We start from the raw sequence: 16965 nt of genomic DNA on the forward strand, positions 1-16965 counted from the left end.
TTCCCACAGTGCCCAGCCTGGTGCGGGGGCAGGTGTTGTATTTGAGCTTCCCAGCGTGGCTGCCTAACCAAGCAGGCAGGAAGCATAATTAATCTAAAGAACATTAATTAATTTAAAAAGAAAACCTTTTTAAATTGCCAGGTGTGATGGCACACACCATTAATCCCAACACAGAGGCAAGCGGATCTCTGTGAGTTTGAGGCCAACCTGGTCTACAGAGTGAGTTCAGGACAGCCAGGGCAACACAGAGAAACCCTGTCTGGAAGAAACAAAACAAACAAACAAACAAAAATGAATGAAAACAATAGCAAAACATTCCAACCATCATAAAGGGCTGTCTCTGAGGTAACTCTCTCCAGGAAGAGATTGGAAAGAACGTCAGCTTGCCCTGGTAGTCCATGGAATGGTCGCTCAGCCTCACAGCAGCAGGAAGATGTGTTCTGTCCACTGCCAGGGCACAGCAACAGCAATCTGCAATGGCCACGCCCACTGCTGACTCCTCCAGAGGATGGTCTTTCTTCCCCCTCCCTCCAGCCTACTTGTACCTTTCCTGTAGTCATGATCTATCTATTATATCTGAATACTTCTGTCCATGAAGATTCTTTATTAGACAATTAGTACCTTAAGCCCTCCCCCTCACCCCTTACTGCATCCTAGTACCCCGCTCAGCTCCTGGCCTTCAGCTCATGCTCAGATAACGTTTGCTGATAGGAATTAGATTGATAAAATCCACACATCAGCCAACAGAGGCAAGACAGTTAGAAAGGGATGTAGGGCAAACTTTAGGAACTCTGCAGCCTCAGGGTCAGTAGTATCAACACTGCCTCCCAGCAGCAGTGAGGTAAACTGGGCGTCTGAATAGGCCCCTTGGGTTTCAGAAACTCTGCCATCTGTGTGGCTATCCCCACCACACCAGGGCTGGCTGCTTCCTCTGGGCTAAGAGGTTGATTATAATAGGTACTTTCTTCCTCCTATAACCCAACTTGTTATGCCTGTGCTTATAAGTGGGTTTAGAGGGAGACACTCATGGACCTGAGACGGCAGTGACTGAGACAAGGTCAGGAATGTCACCAAGATCGGCCGGATCCCAGTCCCTGATCTTTGCTGCCTCCTTGGCACTGGCACTTGAGGAGGGGGAAGGGAGGTGTCAGGGGGATGGTGGGATGGATTACAAAAGGCTTGGTAAATGCACAAGCCAGCAACCGATTCCAAAGGGGCCAGTTAGGATGAGGTGGGGTGAGAGAGTGGGGGGGGGGGGGAGGAAGACTGTAGCAAGTCTGCTTCAAGCTTTGGAGCTGCCAGCATTCCAGCCACCCTTGCTGCCTGCGAAGGGTAAGACCCCTCTCCAAGATTAACACTCCCAGAAGCTCAAGTTTCTCCCCAGATAAAATGGAATATTTGCGAAACCCTACGCACAGCCTCCCAAATACTTGTATTTTGCTTTCATTTCTTTAGATTGTCTAGGCCAAGCTAACTTTAACCTCAGAATTACCAAATTACAAAATTCACCTCCAAATTCTTGGATTACAGGCCTGATCCCCCATGCCAATCAACTCTACATTACTTGTGATAGCTAACACAATGTAAGTTATTCCTAACTAGTTATTACGCTGTGCTGTTTGCAAAATAATGACAGCAAAGTATGCATATGTTCAGGCATATTTTATTTAACTGTTTCAACCTACTATTTCAGCCTAGGAGTTAGGCGGACTCCCTGGTAGGCAGACAAATAGGAAGAGGGACCATGAGTAGATAATAAGGTGGCCAACCTCTTCTCAACCTTCTGACTTGAGACAAAGGCCTGATAGCGTCCTCCTCCCACCAGCAAGCCCCCTGCTGCTGGGACTGGCTCAGCAAGTTCAAGGCCAAATGAAGACCGTCACTCTGACCAATCAACCATCCTAGCTGCCTTCAAACTGACCTATCCTCGGAAGTTTCCACACACATACCTCACCCCTGCCACCGCTGCCCTCAAGAGGAGCTGGATACTTGGTGTCCTAGGTCCCTTCCCTTCCTACTCTAGCGTCTTTTTCTCTGTGCATCTGCCGTGTGCATATTTTCTTTACTCCCAATGACCTCCTTCTTTTAACTGCTGATCCTGTTTGCGGTGCCTGAGGTTTCTCTGCTGCTATCTACTTCAGAGTTTTCCTGCTTTTTAATTCATTAACTGGCAGAGAAAATGAACTCGATCCAGATCCCTAGACTGCATCATTTCAGGACCCCTAGACTGTATTATTATGATTGGTTAAATCCACAGATGCCGGACCAGAGAAACCCAGGACCGACTATATGTGAGCTGATCTCACTCCTTCCTTCTTTCTTCCGTCTTTCCTTCCTCTTTTCTCCTTTCCTTCCTTCCTTCCTTTCTTTTTTCTGAACATTTGAATAAAAAGTTGAAGGGGGAAAGATAAGTCTGGTATCTCAGAAAATGTCTGGACAAGGGACATAGATAAAGGAGAAGAAAGTCTAAACCAACAAACAAACGAGAATTTAAGAAGAGCAAGTCCCAGCTATGCCAAAATTTTCTCTTCAAATGTATTATTAGCAGAGGAAGGCATCAGCTACTGAGACCACTGTGCACTGCTTGGCAGCTATTATCATCAGGCCTTTGCCAAGGATTTTAATTTATTACTTAGCATTTACTAATCACCATCTTGTTAAGTGCGTTATCCATTATGTATGTGGAATGTTTCACTGGTCAAATGTTTGGGAAGGAGACTCTAACATGAGGACAGGTCAGAACCTAAACCTCCAGCCTTCCACTGTCGATCATTAACATCATACAGAAACCCAAGCACAAAAGCAAGGATGATCAGAGGCTAGCACACACAAGTCCAGAAAAGAGAGCGCAAGAAAATGTTGGTGTTCATCCTAAAAGAGAGTCTAGCCAGAGGCTATAAGAAACACCTGGAGGACTGAGAGTGTGGCCTGCTGGACAGCGCATGCCTGGCATGCCAGAATTCCTGGTGTACCCAAAAGAAGGGAGGAGAGGAGGGGTGAGGGGAGCAGGAGCGGCAAGGAGGGGGAAAGATAATTTACTTCTTCTTCTGAAGAGAGTATACAAATCAAATATTTTTGAAAAATTAAATTTAAAACACAGAGATGCACTTGGGTTGGTGACAGGTGTGTGTGTGTGTGTGTGTGTGCGTGCGTGCGTGCGTGCGTGCGTGTGTGTGTGTGTGTGTGTGTGTGTGTGTGTTGGGGGTATGCCATTAGATCTCTCTGTCTCTCTTCCCAGTGTGGCCACGATGACCAATCTCCTTTTTCTCCTTTTCACTATTACCTGGGCTCTCTTAATTGGCTTGTTAAGGCACAGGTTTGACCCCTAAATCCAGCAACGACATGGCGGTCACAGCAGGATGAAAAGAGACATTTGGAGGTGTCTTCTGCCCGTAGCAGTTGACCGCAGACAAAGAGGCAATGTTTCCAGAAGCCTCTGGAGCTATTTGACTCCTGCAGTATGACACTCTTTCTGCTTCGTGTGAGACCAGCTGCTTTTTACCTCTCCTCAGCGATGCAGGAAAACATTGGAATTTGTTTTGGATTCTTGAGAAAGTCAGATCCTCGGAGTACCCCACTGTGGAGACCACACCATGGGTGTGATTGAAACTTTGAGGCCCCTGGAAAACTGGAATAATGGGGTCACTCCCATTCCCACCCCCGCCCCATGCCTTCATCCTGTGACCTTATTAATTCTGAGACACGGAGCTCTGATGGACCGTCACTCCCTGGAACTCTGCCTAAAGGAATTCTGCCATCTTTAAAATACTTTCTAAAACTCAGGGGGAAAAAATTAGTAAATATTTAAGAACTTGTTGCAATAGAAGGTTTTTAAACTTCCTTCCAGCACCACATGGACATCACATGGCTTTCCAAACTGTCTCTGAGCAGGAGGAAGACGGTACGTTTCGAAACAAAATTTTAAAAACCACAGAAAAGCTAGGTTTATAGTGAATTTAATGGATTTTCAATGAATTTCCATACACTATTATGAAGAGTGAAGGTCAAATATATTGCAAATAAAAAGTGTATTAATTATTAATAAGTATAAACATCTCAATCAAGTAAACATCTATATGAATTGTATATAATTACTGTATGTATGAAAGACATGAGAAAAAAAGAGACGACATAGCCAGTGAAGAGACAAATAAGAAAGCTTCGCCCTTCTGAGAGCCAAAGAAAGATCTTTTTCAATAATAATCCACATACTCATTCACACACACACACACACACACTCACATACACATACACACATTTGAATATGTATTATAGCCATGCTGGCTGAGGTAAGTGTAACAGCTATGTTAAAACGTTTTTGGTAACAGAATGAAAGTCATTAAAAATAAATGCAATTAGACCAAACTACAGCTCAAAGAATGCATAACAAAGGAAAGAAACATATTTATCAAGAATTAAATGTGTACACTTTTCAAATTAGTATTGTTTTTCCAGAAATGCTTTCTAAAGAAGTAATTCTCAGCCTGGCGGTGGTGGCGCACGCCTTTAATCCCAGCACTCGGGAAGCAGAGGCAGGTGGATCTCTGTGAGTTCGAGGCCAGCCTGGTCTACAAGAGCTAGTTTCAGGACAGGCTCCAAAAGCTACAGAGAAACCCTGTCTCGCAAAACCAATAAATAAATAAATAGAAGTAATTCTCAAACTATAGCCCAGGGACAGCCAAAGGCTCCCGGCATTCTCAGAAGACACAAAATCCCAAACTCCACAATAACCCAGACATGGCTTGCTTCCCTTCCTTTCCTCTCTTGCAGGGTACCATGGAGTTCCCCAGGGGCTCTGATGTGAACCAACACAGGCATGGTTGTGCTGACAGCCACGAGACTGTGAGCTCCTAGGATGGGGTAAACTCGGGGTGATTTTGCACCTTATTTCCACATGTCCAACAGCTATACACACAGGCACATTTATTTCATGAAGAGCCCCCATTCTCACTCAAGTCGTGACTGTCACTACCGTTTAAGTGTGACTTAAGCCTAGTTTGAGAGCAGACTGTGTGGAAGGAGGAAAAGACATAGGAAACCTAACGCAGAGTAACAGAGGACATTGGCAGAGCCTGAGCCCTGGGCAAAGACGCCAGCCGGGAGCACTCCAAGATGAGCAGGGAGCATCATGGACTGGCAAATCCCTTGGTGCAAAGGCAAGGTTGCTTGGAGACCCACAGCGGGCTCTTCCCACTTCTCTAGAGTTTCAGATGTCTATAGCTTAGGGCAGGCACAGGCACGGGACTTTTTTCTTTTAAGCTTCCCTGGTTATTTGAATTTGGAACTAGAAAGATACCAAGAATTCCTCCCTTCCACGAAATATATTTTGATAGACTACACACCGTTAGCTCATATTTTATCCTCTCCATCCATATGATTTTGTTTGCAAGCCGAAGAGGAGGAAACACTAAAGCTCTGAACAGGTAACACACATAAGTAATAGACTAGCATCAGTCTTGGCCGCCACAGTCAGTGCTCCAGGATGGAAGAGGAGAGAGAGGTTTCTCTTTCACAGTGAGGGACCCAGGAGACTGAAGAGCCCTGCAGAAACTCACCCAGCAATGCTGGGTTAAGTCAAGATGAGCCAGACCACCAGATCCCATGAGCAACTTTAGAAAGTCAAGCTTACATTTACTGGTCTGGGCTAGGCTGCTCTAAACACTGAGGTCAGGGAGGTGAGGCTGGAGCAAGACTTCCTGAACTCAGAGGCCAGCACTGTGAACCCACTTCCTGCAGAGTCCTACAGGATGCCAGATGCTCTCTGCCCAGGTACCCCAAGCCTGCTGTGGAATCGGGACCCGGCAGAGCAAGGTCACCACAAGACCAAGGGTTCTCTAAACATAATGAGCTTAACAAACCCTCTAGTCCCACCACAAGCTAATTCTGGAAGACTCAAGTTCTTCACATTTTCTCACTTGATCTGCTTTTGCCTGAGGGACCATTAAACCTCAGAGCAGAGTGTTCCAGATGAATTCAAACAGAAAACAAAAGCCAGTGTTTGGAAACACAGCACATGACCCCTCCATGAGGTCCCTGAGAGGCCCAGTGGCCTCGCAGAGAAGGAGAACCCAAAGCTCTGAGCGACAACCTCAGAGAAAGGAGCCTGCCCTCTCCCTGGGGACAAGACAGCCTCCAGCACTGTCATTTGGTTAACTGGTCCCAGCGCCCGAGGGAGGCTGAGTAACCGCCTACTTAGCCACACAAGAATTCACAAGCAAGGCCTTCTCGGTACAAAATGAGACCCTGGGCAGAAATCACTCTCCCCATGCTCCTCTGTGGCCTTCTGCACACTTCCTCGGAGTACTTTCTGGGTTGCCTCTCTCAGTTCGTCTCTGTGTTGATGTCTGTCCTTGTCTGTCTTTACAACACTATAACTCACAGGAAGACAGTCAGAGTGGATTCTGCAACTCCACGTGGTGGGAACCAAGCACATCTGTTTGAGTGTCACAGTCTCTTCTCTGGAGGGAGTTGAGTGGTTATTTAGAAGGGCAGGCTGTCCAGGGGTTTAGCTAAGTGAGCGTGGAGGGCCCCTGCGATATCCTCTCTCAGGAGACAGGCTAGGAGGGGTATCAACAACATGGAGACAGACCACAGTCGCAGAGCATTCCAGACTGGTCAGCATAACCCTAAAAGACCCCATCAGAGCTGCGCACTGTCGAGATGAACATCTGCATGAGCCTAGGCCAGGCGGGGTGACTGCCGGTTGGTAACGGCCCCCTACCAACTGGCCTACAGAGCAGCATCTGGGTATGCCTGGCACCTGCCAGCCAAGCCTTGATATGCTCAGATCCCCTGAGAAACTTCTGAGAAACAGTGGGGTCACAACATGGGGAGCTGGTTGGGCTTCCTGTCATCAATAATGGAACAGGATTCCCATAAACAATAAGGATTTCAAATAATCTGAGAGCTACCGGCAGAATACCTACTGGGCATTCAGAGAACAAAATACCGCCAGCCTCAATCTGTTTCCCTACCCAGGTTGGTTTTTAATGTATGCCATTCAAATACCTCATGGGATAGACATATATAAATAAATTATATATAATATATATAAACACATGTATCAATATTAAATATGTATATTTAATATTGATGTTGCATGCAATGTAATCCTGCCTACTTATGCCTGTAGCCTCAAGAAATGTATTAAAAATCATATGACTATCAGAAAAAGGATGAATCACCACTCACCCCACCCCTAACACAGATAGCCACAAACAAAGATGAAAGAAAACTATAGCCGTGCCTTGGGACACGTCTAGGTAGAACATAATCAGAAAAACCAGACGCATTCTGGAGCAATTCCTCCAGTCAAACAAGAGCTGTGACATATACTATTCCCCCAGCCTCCCACCCTCTCTAAAGAATCAAAGACCCTCTGACCTTGTACAGCATGCATCCGTTGCTGGAGGTCTCAGACATTCAGTGAGTGGCCGGCCTTGATCTGAACAGCACAGGGGACCGTCATCACCAGCAGGTCCCTCTATTCAAAATCCTCAGCCAGTCTCTGCAGCCACAGGGAGGGAGCGGCGCTGAAGGGTCTGCAGGAAAACTTGGCCACTCACAGGTAGCAAAAGACTTAACTTTTTTTTTTTTTTTTTTTAAAGTTTAGTTCACTCCTAAGAACTTCACTCCTTTCTTCTCTGGATTTGAATCACCTCTGCCACTCCGTGGAGACACTTGAGGACTGAGGCGGGAGACCTTTGTGCTGGCATCAGGTCCGAGTCATCGGCGCGGGCTTCCGCTAGGTTTGAAAGAGTCAGAGCTGTGAGGAGAGAAACCAGGGGACCAGCCAACAGGATGTGTGTGGCTGGAGTTCCTGGCATGAAGTCTTGGCTTTCATGTTTATTTTTGGATGTATTTTTCTTGGGCCTTTGATGCAAATTTCTGGCCTGGGAAGTAACCCTACAGCAGAAAATCCAAAGTTGCTAAAAAGTCAGCCTCTGCCGCAGGAGAAGCAGGGTCCTCTGCTCCCAGGCTCCAGTGCTACCTAGGATGAAGGTGTGGATCTGGGGAACAGACTCTTTCCCTTGACAACCATCTGAAATGCTGGTCCACTTACGCGAGAGTAAAACAACCTGATGCCAACATGTGAGTGGAACCACAAAACCTACCCGGCTGACTCCTGACATCTGTGTTCCCAGCGACTGTGTTTTTGGTATCTGGCTTTCATTTTCATGACAGTTGCAGACAGCTAGGGGCATCGAGCCGACTCAGGCAGGAGCGGATAACTCCTGAAGGTATTGTTACAGTATGGCTTTTAACACATGTCAGCCAAAGACCAGCCTGCTGTCATGTCAACAATTTCCATCTCACGGTGGCTCCGGAAATTATTAATGGAAAAACGCTTTGTCCCCTCTGAATGTAAAGGAGGCGGTGAAGGAAGATAGCTAAAAAGCGCTTCATAATTACCAGTACTTCTGGTAGAATCTTCTAGACAAAATTACCACTCTGGAAATTGGAATAGAGAGGCACAAATACCTTTCTCCAATCGCGTTCGTGGCTCTGAGAAATAGCCCTGTGGCAGATTGATTTCCTAAGACAGAAACACGTTCTTCTATTTATTTATTTTTATTTATTTAACTTTTGGTTTTTTTTTTTCCAAGACAGGGTTTCTCTGGGTAGCCCTGGCTATCCTGGAACTCACTTTGTAGACCAGGCTGGCCTCAACTCAGAGATCCACCTGCGTCTGCCTCCTGAGCGCTGGGATTAGAGGTGTGTGCCGACACACCTGGATCTACTTATTATTCTTATCATTTAAAATGTATATCTCCTAAGACATGAAACAGCATTTTGGCTATTCCTGAAGCCACAGGCATAGTTGGGGGATAAACCCTGCCAGACACCACATCTCAGATATGCCCCTCTGGCTGAAATCAAATCATGGTAGTATACCATCAACTGCGTGGTTAACAGCTACAGCCACATAGCAGCTTTCATGGAAAAGGCTCAATCTATAAGTTTAAAATACTGCCTTTATGTTTAAATGCTATGATTTTTCAAAAATGTATTCATAAATATATATTACTTGAAAATGCTCAAATATGACTCACGGTAGAAGGAACAATTCCAGAGTGGTGTTTATGCACCTGAAAAGCTAGTAAGAGCGGTAGACTGCTGGATCTAGAGTGTCCACTGACGTCTTTCCTGAATTTGATCAAGACGGCCTCTCTCGTCTACTTCTCCAAACACACACTACTCACTCATTACTTTGGAGAGATCTCAAAACAGACCCCAAAGCATTCTCATGGAAATATATTAAATATAAAGAGGAAAATGAGATAACAGCCTATCACCATTGTTCTTCTAAACCAGCGGCTCTCAACCTGTGGGTTGTGACCCTTTGGGGGGGGTCAAAGAACCTTCTCACAGGGTCACCTAAAACACCCCAAAACAGAGATGTTTATAATTTATAACAATAGGAAAATTACAGTTACAGAGTAGCAATGAAGTAATTTTATGGTTGGGGTCACCACAGCCTGAGGAACTGTGTTAAAGGGTCGCAGCACTGGGAAGGCTGAGAACAGTGTTCTCATCAGAGACTGGGCACTAAGAGATCCATAGAACTGGATAGTAAATCAGTTTTATATTTATTCCAAGAGCCACCATCCATCATAAATACCTATAATCTTGGATCAACTATTAATAATGGGTTTAAACTCCCAGACCTCCACTTAACTGCTTTGCCACTTAGCTTCCTTACAGAGCCTAAAAAATGCCACCGGTGTAAAGGAGTTTAAGTTATAAATTATAGTTGTCTCAAGTACTGAAAATGGCTGCCCAAGACTTCCAAATTAATTTTCTCCTGAATGGAATTCAGACATCTCACTGTCTCCTGTCACTCCAATCCTGTACCACTCTTTGCCTAGCTTTCCCTTTGAGATATGACTGGAGACTCGGACGTTTTAGACCTTGGCTAAGGTGTCAAAGAAGCATGAGAAGAGGGCGCATTATTGACCCACTTGAAGTAAATTTCCCACAATTCCCTTCAGCTAAGAAAGTAAGAATGACTTTCCAATGGACCAACCCAGCATCCTCAAATCAAAACGTAAATTGGAAGCTAAAACATCGGAAGAAAGGAGAATTACTTTTCCTTAGGAAGACCTAAGAAGGAATACTGTGAAGCTTCCGAGATGTTGCCTTGGTTAGATGTTGTGAAACATTTCTGGTCACAGCATGGCAATTTTAAAATATCCCAGAGCTGCCTATATGATTTAGAACATAAGAGACCTCACAAAGCCAGGCGCCCTCACAGTGGAATTGAGCAGGATCCCAAAACCTCCCAGGATCCCTGAGTGAGTGTCTGCAGGAGCCTGGGGGACCCACCTTCCACCTGGGAAGGGTGGGGACTTCCTACCTCTTCTCAAATCCCAGGATGCAGCTGCTCGCACTGCTTCTCAGGCCGTGCCGGCTGCTGATGACTGAGAACCACAATTTCAGTTCCTACAGCCCCTCTGAGTGGAGTTAACAGCTATTCGAAGGACCTCAAACTACATATAAGGCTTCTCACCATAGAACAGACCACCCATGTGGCATCTCCCCTCCCCCCATTGACCAGATGAGAGGGACGAACACGCAAATTTGGAGCCAGACTGAGGTTCTCTCATTTTTAAGACCTGGAATGTCTGACTTCACCTCAGCTCTGTGCTCTGGACCTGGAGATGCCTTCTCAGAGACTCGCAGGTCAGCGACACCCCCCACTTGCATCCTGGACTCCTTCCTCAAGTGTTTTCTAACAGATCCAACTTGGGGTTCAGTATGATGCTGGATAACAGAGCCACTTATGAGTACAAGGGGTGACTGGATGACTAAATTATAAACTGTATTGCTTGACATAATCAAGAAAAAACTATTTGGTTATCAAATGTTTTGCTCGCAGAGAGTGCTGTATTTGCCACTGGTATATCCCGATATTCCGTGAATAGAAGCAAAGCGTATTGAAAACAATGCGCCCTATTCTGAAATGGCACGGTTGATGGATTTGCCCTCTCCTCCAAGTGGCGAAGTGGCGGCCCCTGCTCTGAGAACAGAATCCTGCCAGTCTTGTTCACTGATGCCTGACACAGGGGAACTGCTTAGCATTTGTTGAATAAATAAGCCTTAAGGTAAGCATTGTTTAAGCTTTCCTGAGAAGCTACTTTAGACTTGTACGATTTCCTGGGATTATAGGCAGTGTGTCTGCACATGGATACCCTTTAATAAAACCTTGATTAACAGATGGCTACACGAGAGGCTTACTGAATTTCACTTCAGACGGTTTAAGCACTGACTGAACACCTCACTCGCACCCCTAGCGTAGCTACATGAACAGGAAGCGTCTGACTGTGTCCTCTGGGTACAAGTTTCTGGTCTCCTACCTGTAAAAGAAGTGGGGATTAAAAACATCCCCTCGCCGGGCGGTGGTGGTGCATGCTTTTAAATCCCAGCACTCGGGAGGCAGAGGCAGGCGGATCTCTGTGAGTTGGAGGCCAGCCTGGTCTACAAGAGCTAGTTCCAGGACAGGAACCAAACAGCTATGGAGAAACCCTGTCTCTCCATATTGGAAAAATCCAATAAATAAATAAATAAAATAAAAACATCCCCTCCTTTCAACTCGGAAAGACTTTCTGGATCTTGTCCCCATCCCATGGGACTAGAGAGATCAGAAGACAGAAGACGGGCTCTCAAGCTACCACTGAGGGGTGACCCACAGAACTGGAAGACACAAGCAAAGCTTTGGCGCGGCCATGACAGCCCTCGGGGTTAGTTCTCCCATTTAACAATTCATCCCTGAGAGGCGTACCAACAGGAAACAGCCTGAGGTATGTAGATGGAAGCTACCCAAGCGACAGACACGTGGCCATCAGGAGACAGCCATGACGAGCCTCCTTACTGTATCCAGCACATTTTCTGGGAAACAAAATATTTGACTTGACTGGGTTAACTTTAGTCTGAGCATCTCTTTACCAAAATCCTGGACAGAGCATCAACAAAGATAACATGAGAAACGGTCAGACAAATCTGGGGTGAGAGAAAATTGACCAGGCCTTTTAAAGAAGTCAGTGACAAGAGGAGATGGGAACAGAGGAGGGAAAGAAAAGAGGGGAGAAGAGACAGAGACACAGAGGAAGTTTTAATATCACAGTCAAATATAACACGCTTTGTTTTGATTTTCACCTGAGCCTGGTTTGAAAAAAAAATACACATCTACAAAACATATTTTTGGAACAACTGGGGAAGCATGAAGTCTACACCGGTTATTAGATGATTTCGGGATACTAGGGTTCACTCTGTATGTACATAACACATAACGGCACTATGGGTTGTGGCAGGATGCTAATTTCCTTGAGATACACATTCAGTATTCGGGATGAAATGTCATGATGTAACATTAAAGAGGCCCAGAAGAAAAGCAAGATGAAGCAAATTCAGCTTTGGGTTAACTGCTGGGCTACATGTCCAGCAGCGAATACTCCTTGTATTATTATTTTGTCTGAAAAACAGTCCTACAGATTGTTTAAAGTTCGTAGGCAGCGACTTCTCAAGAACTTCCCTCGCAGCCCTGTAGGCTCCTGACTGAAACAGGTGTTCTGTATTTCCCCAGAGCTCCCTTCCCAGACTGGTCTCAAACAGAACGGCTACCGTGGTACATGGTACCTTTAGCCATGGCTTCTTTTCTTAGGTCAGTTCCCACATTCCCGTCACAAAAACACCCGCTCATTTGCCTGGTTCCTTCCGATTGACAGAGCGCCTTTGCCCACACACCCCACATAAACTGACTTTTCACTCTTCCTTCCTAAAATACCCAAGCTTTGTCTCTGAACTTTACAGAGCCGTTGGAGCTCTTTAATATTTTCTAAGAGAAACATTTCAAACAAGCAACCCCACAATTATTCACGGCCGCCGAGAATAAAGGCAACAGGCTCCCCCAGCAAGACCTTCCAAAGCTTCTGCCTGACTTTTAAGGTTGAGCGTCATCGCTTGCTCACCTGCAGGCCGGGCCCGCCAGGTGCCAGTCATTTGTTTGTCTCGGGAGGGAGCGATTTGATTACACAAAATTCTTTTTCAGATCGTTTGAAATCTCAGCCACACTGGGACAAGTGGCGGAGCCTGCCAGCTCGATGGGTGGACTCCTGGACATACTGAGCCAGGGACAAAGACAAGGAGCCACCACAGGTTAAAATCCAAAGCTAAAGGAGCTGAAAAAGAACGAGAGCATAAAAAGATGCGAGGCTCGGCCAGGCCATTATAAATGCTCTACCTGCCATAACTACATATAAGATGATGTATTCCTCGCACTTCCTGTAAATGAGCACTGTGCCCTAAGGGACGCTGGGAAGCGTTGGCAAGTGCGCACGCCAACAGGCCCAGCGGCATTCATCCACTGCTGCGCCACCTATGCACGCTGAAGCTGGCAAGTAACCAGACATCTTTACGGCCCCCCATTTTCCTTACCTTATTACAGAGCGCATCATTTTTAAAAGCATTTAAATGAACCAGATGTTAACCCCATTCATTCCACTTTCTCCGGGAATGTGTCAATAATGATTTTTAAAATGCAAAAGAAAATGTCAAAGTATTTTGTTCCCTGGCTAAGAATACATCCGTGGAATAGGAAAGAGAAAATTCATAAAACACTCTACGGTCATTCAAGAAATAATTACAAGGTGTGTCAAACCACAGAAAATCGAGCAAGCACCAAATTAGCAACCAAAAAAAAAAAAAAAAAAAGGATGTCTTGTGTCAAAATGGCTTTTTCACTCACTCATTTGAAAAACAAGTTTTGAAAATTAAATTCCATCCACCGGCTCAGAACAGCACACATTAAGGCTTGACTGTTTGGCCATTATCCACGCGGCAGTGCTTCCTCCCTCCCTCCCTCCCTCCCTCCCTCTCTTTCTCACTCCCTCAAACGCATTAATTGACAGGAAGCCTTGGGGCTCACCTCCCATAGTGTCTTGAAGTCTTCCTGTTCAATGCGGAGGAGTTCACTGCTCTCTCTGGTAACGATGGTCGCATGGCGGGGCGTGTTGTCCAGTATGGACTCTCCAAAGGCTGTCCCGATCCCCAGGGTGCAGATGGTAACAGCATCCTGAGAAGCGTCCCCCCCCAAAAAAAGGTCATTAGAAAATTAAAAATGCAATGGATGAGAGACTAATTTTTCTTCAAATTAAAGTATAATTTGTAAAAAAAATACCCAATTCTTATTGTGTGGTTCAACTTATTTCAGTAAATATATACACTGATATAAATGATATGCCATGAAGACTTACGACCCTTCTTTTACTCCTAAAGGTTCTCTGTATCCCTGACCCAGGCAAGACCCCTCCCCACCAGAGGAAATCACAGCCCTGATGATTTCCATCCTCAGAAGGAAGTTTTGCCTGCTGGGGAACTTTACATAGAAAGAGACAGTAGGCTCTGATCTGTGGCTGGCTTCTTTTGCTCAATGTAACATCTCTGAGTAACCCCCGTTCTCACACAGGTCAGTAGATGTGCATCCTCGTGTAGGTGAGTAGCTTTGGCCAAGCTGGAGATGCCAAGCTCTTTGTATCACGCTGCCTCCTGCAGCCAGAACAGAGGAAGAGCAGCACCGGAGAAAGTACAGGGTGGCTGTTTATAAAACATCCTGAGTCCGTGCTCAAGAACGTGCTGAGGAAATTGTAAAAACCGATTCCTCTCCAGACGCAACATTGGCAAGAACTTTTATATTTGGCCCTAACTCCTTTCAAACAATGCAAAGAGCCGCTCGGAACCATCCGGAGATGGATTCTGCAGGCATTGGAAGCTAAGGAGACACACAAGGGTTACCCTCCAGGTTAGAAGATGCCCTTTTCCTTACACGCATCTAGCACAGAGTCGTAGGCAAATATTATTCAGATCCAGCCAGTGGCTCTGCAGTCACATCTCTGAGACAAATGCACGCTAGAACCCTTGGACCATGGTAGATTGCTTCTGCAAAAATATTACCCTCTAAAACTGTGTTCAGGAAAATAAAAGTCAATAATATTTCAGAAAAAGACAAGAAAAAGATGTGGGCACATTTAAGAGGAGCCGCTGATAGACTCTCCAGAAGGGCATCTGCAGACAAAGGCATTCAAAGCATACCCAGGACTGAAATATCAGTGGTCGGGAAGTTGGTGACTAACTTCACATTCTAGTAGAAGCATGAGATGTGTTGAGACAAATCACAGGCTCCCACACATTCCCTAAAACGAGGGATCCCTGGAGGCCCCCACTAGACCACTGTATTCTTCTATCAGTTCAGCTTCCCGGCCAGTTTCTTGCTTCATACATACTTTCCAGTGTTGAGACTTGTTTATTTGTTTATTTCATTGTTGTGTTTTTCGAGACAGGGTTTCTCTGTGTAGCCCTGGTCCTGTCTGTCCTAGAATTCTCTCTGTAGTCAAGGCTGGCCTCAGATTCAGGAACAACCCCCCGCCCCCTGCCTCTGCCTCCTGAGTGCTGGAGTTAAAGGTGGGTGCCACCACATCGTGGCTAGTGTTAAGACCTTTTAAGACTTGAGAGAGACCCATCATGAGGACCGCAGCAAGAGTGCCGTGAAGACGTCAGCCACACAGGAACTAACTGGTGCTTACAGATTAACCGGACATCGTCCTCACCTCCTCTCCTGATACAGGCAGTTTGTCACCAAAGCACATACAAATATGGACTGTGAAACTCAACATGACCTGTCTTCTTGGGCGAGAACGGCTCTTGTAATAAAGACACAAGATGGACCGCTTGCTTTCCCTCGGAGCTTTCAATTTATCCAGGCCTAGTCATATTCCAAAACACGATTGTGGTGGTATTGCTACCCACACTGCTTGGAATATTCCACTGAACAATAATGTCCACTGTAACAGGTGCCCAACCACTTGCCCGAGTCCAAGGATCTGCCATCACCAGAAGTGACTGTGTGGCCAGCCCTTCCTAAATCCCTTCCTTTGTGCTTGATCCAGTCAAATCTAAAGACAGGGAGTCACAATTGACAACAGCCAGTGGTGTAGCACTTGTCTAGGGTGCAGGAGGACTGAAGATTTGATTCAGCACGTCAGTTAAACTCCACACACGTTCTCATCTTGAAATCAGGCTAGGAAATCCCTCCACATTGTTCGCAGCTCCAGACTTCAATTTCATCCGGTTCAAAACAATTTTTAGGTCAAACTTACTTAGGAATTGGAACGGATGTGGGAGGTGTTGGCTAGGCACTGAGATAGTTGAGGCCAGGGAAACTGAAGGGCTCAGAAACCATTCGGACTTTCTAAAGGCTAACCGATGTGTTTGCGGTCCACGGCTGCCTCTCCTTGTTGACATGGGAGTCTAGGCTCCTTACAGGCTCAGGAGGAAACTGTCAAATGACATCACATCCAAACGTTCTCCCAAGCTTTGGGGTTAATAGGCTGTTGTGAACACGGGTTAGAAGACAAGATAAATGCGGGTGATTGTAGAGGATCCTGTGTCCACACTCCGATCTCACTATACCCTACAGGTCAGCAGCATTCAAAGCCTGGACCCCTATAGATGCCTCTGCATGTTGCCACGCATGTCTGTTTCTACATGCAACATGAGATTTCTTTAAAGCCGGCATGGAGGCTGCAGGTCTACTCCCACCGCCACGCTTATCCCTCAGGAACCGTTCAGGAGAGCATTCATGACGTCTGCTTGTCTGCGGATTGCTTACTGAGGTCACCTGAGAAGAAATGGTTTCGGTACCATAGAAAAGGAAGCAAGCAGTCAGCACTGGCCAGAGAGCAGGGAAACACTGGATAATGCCCTGTTCCACATTAGTGTTGAGGACCTAATGAGAAGTAAAGATTCAAGAATATAAAAGACTTCATGAGATGAAGGAGGGATTAGCCAAGGCTGCTGGAGCCCTACCAGGTTACCCCTGCATGTTCCTAGTGAGTGAAAGGCTTAGGATCAGATTTTTCATTTGTTTAAAGACTTTGAAATATTTGTACTATATGCACATATACATACACA

The 16965-nt window shown here is 45.8% G+C and overlaps 1 protein-coding gene across 3 annotated transcripts in view; it reads right to left on the bottom strand.

The window, feature by feature from the left end:
* The window catches only part of Rapgef4 (Rap guanine nucleotide exchange factor 4), a 259303-nt gene that overhangs the window by 193527 nt on the left and 48811 nt on the right, over positions 1-16965 (bottom strand). For 2 of the 3 annotated variants that reach the window (XM_050124129.1, XM_050124156.1), the window contains exon 4: positions 13925-14071. In XM_050124129.1, the coding sequence (XP_049980086.1) occupies positions 13925-14071 (147 nt within the window). Of the gene's footprint in view, positions 1-7383; positions 7544-13924; positions 14072-16965 lie in introns of those variants that run through there. The other variant, XM_050124135.1, reaches the window with a different exon arrangement.

The sequence above is a fragment of the Alexandromys fortis genome, unplaced genomic scaffold (assembly GCF_014885135.2).
Source record: "Alexandromys fortis isolate MF-2015 unplaced genomic scaffold, M_Fortis_MF-2015_v1.1 scaffold_8_9099976_23576923, whole genome shotgun sequence".
NCBI classification, from domain to species: Eukaryota; Metazoa; Chordata; class Mammalia; order Rodentia; family Cricetidae; genus Alexandromys; species Alexandromys fortis.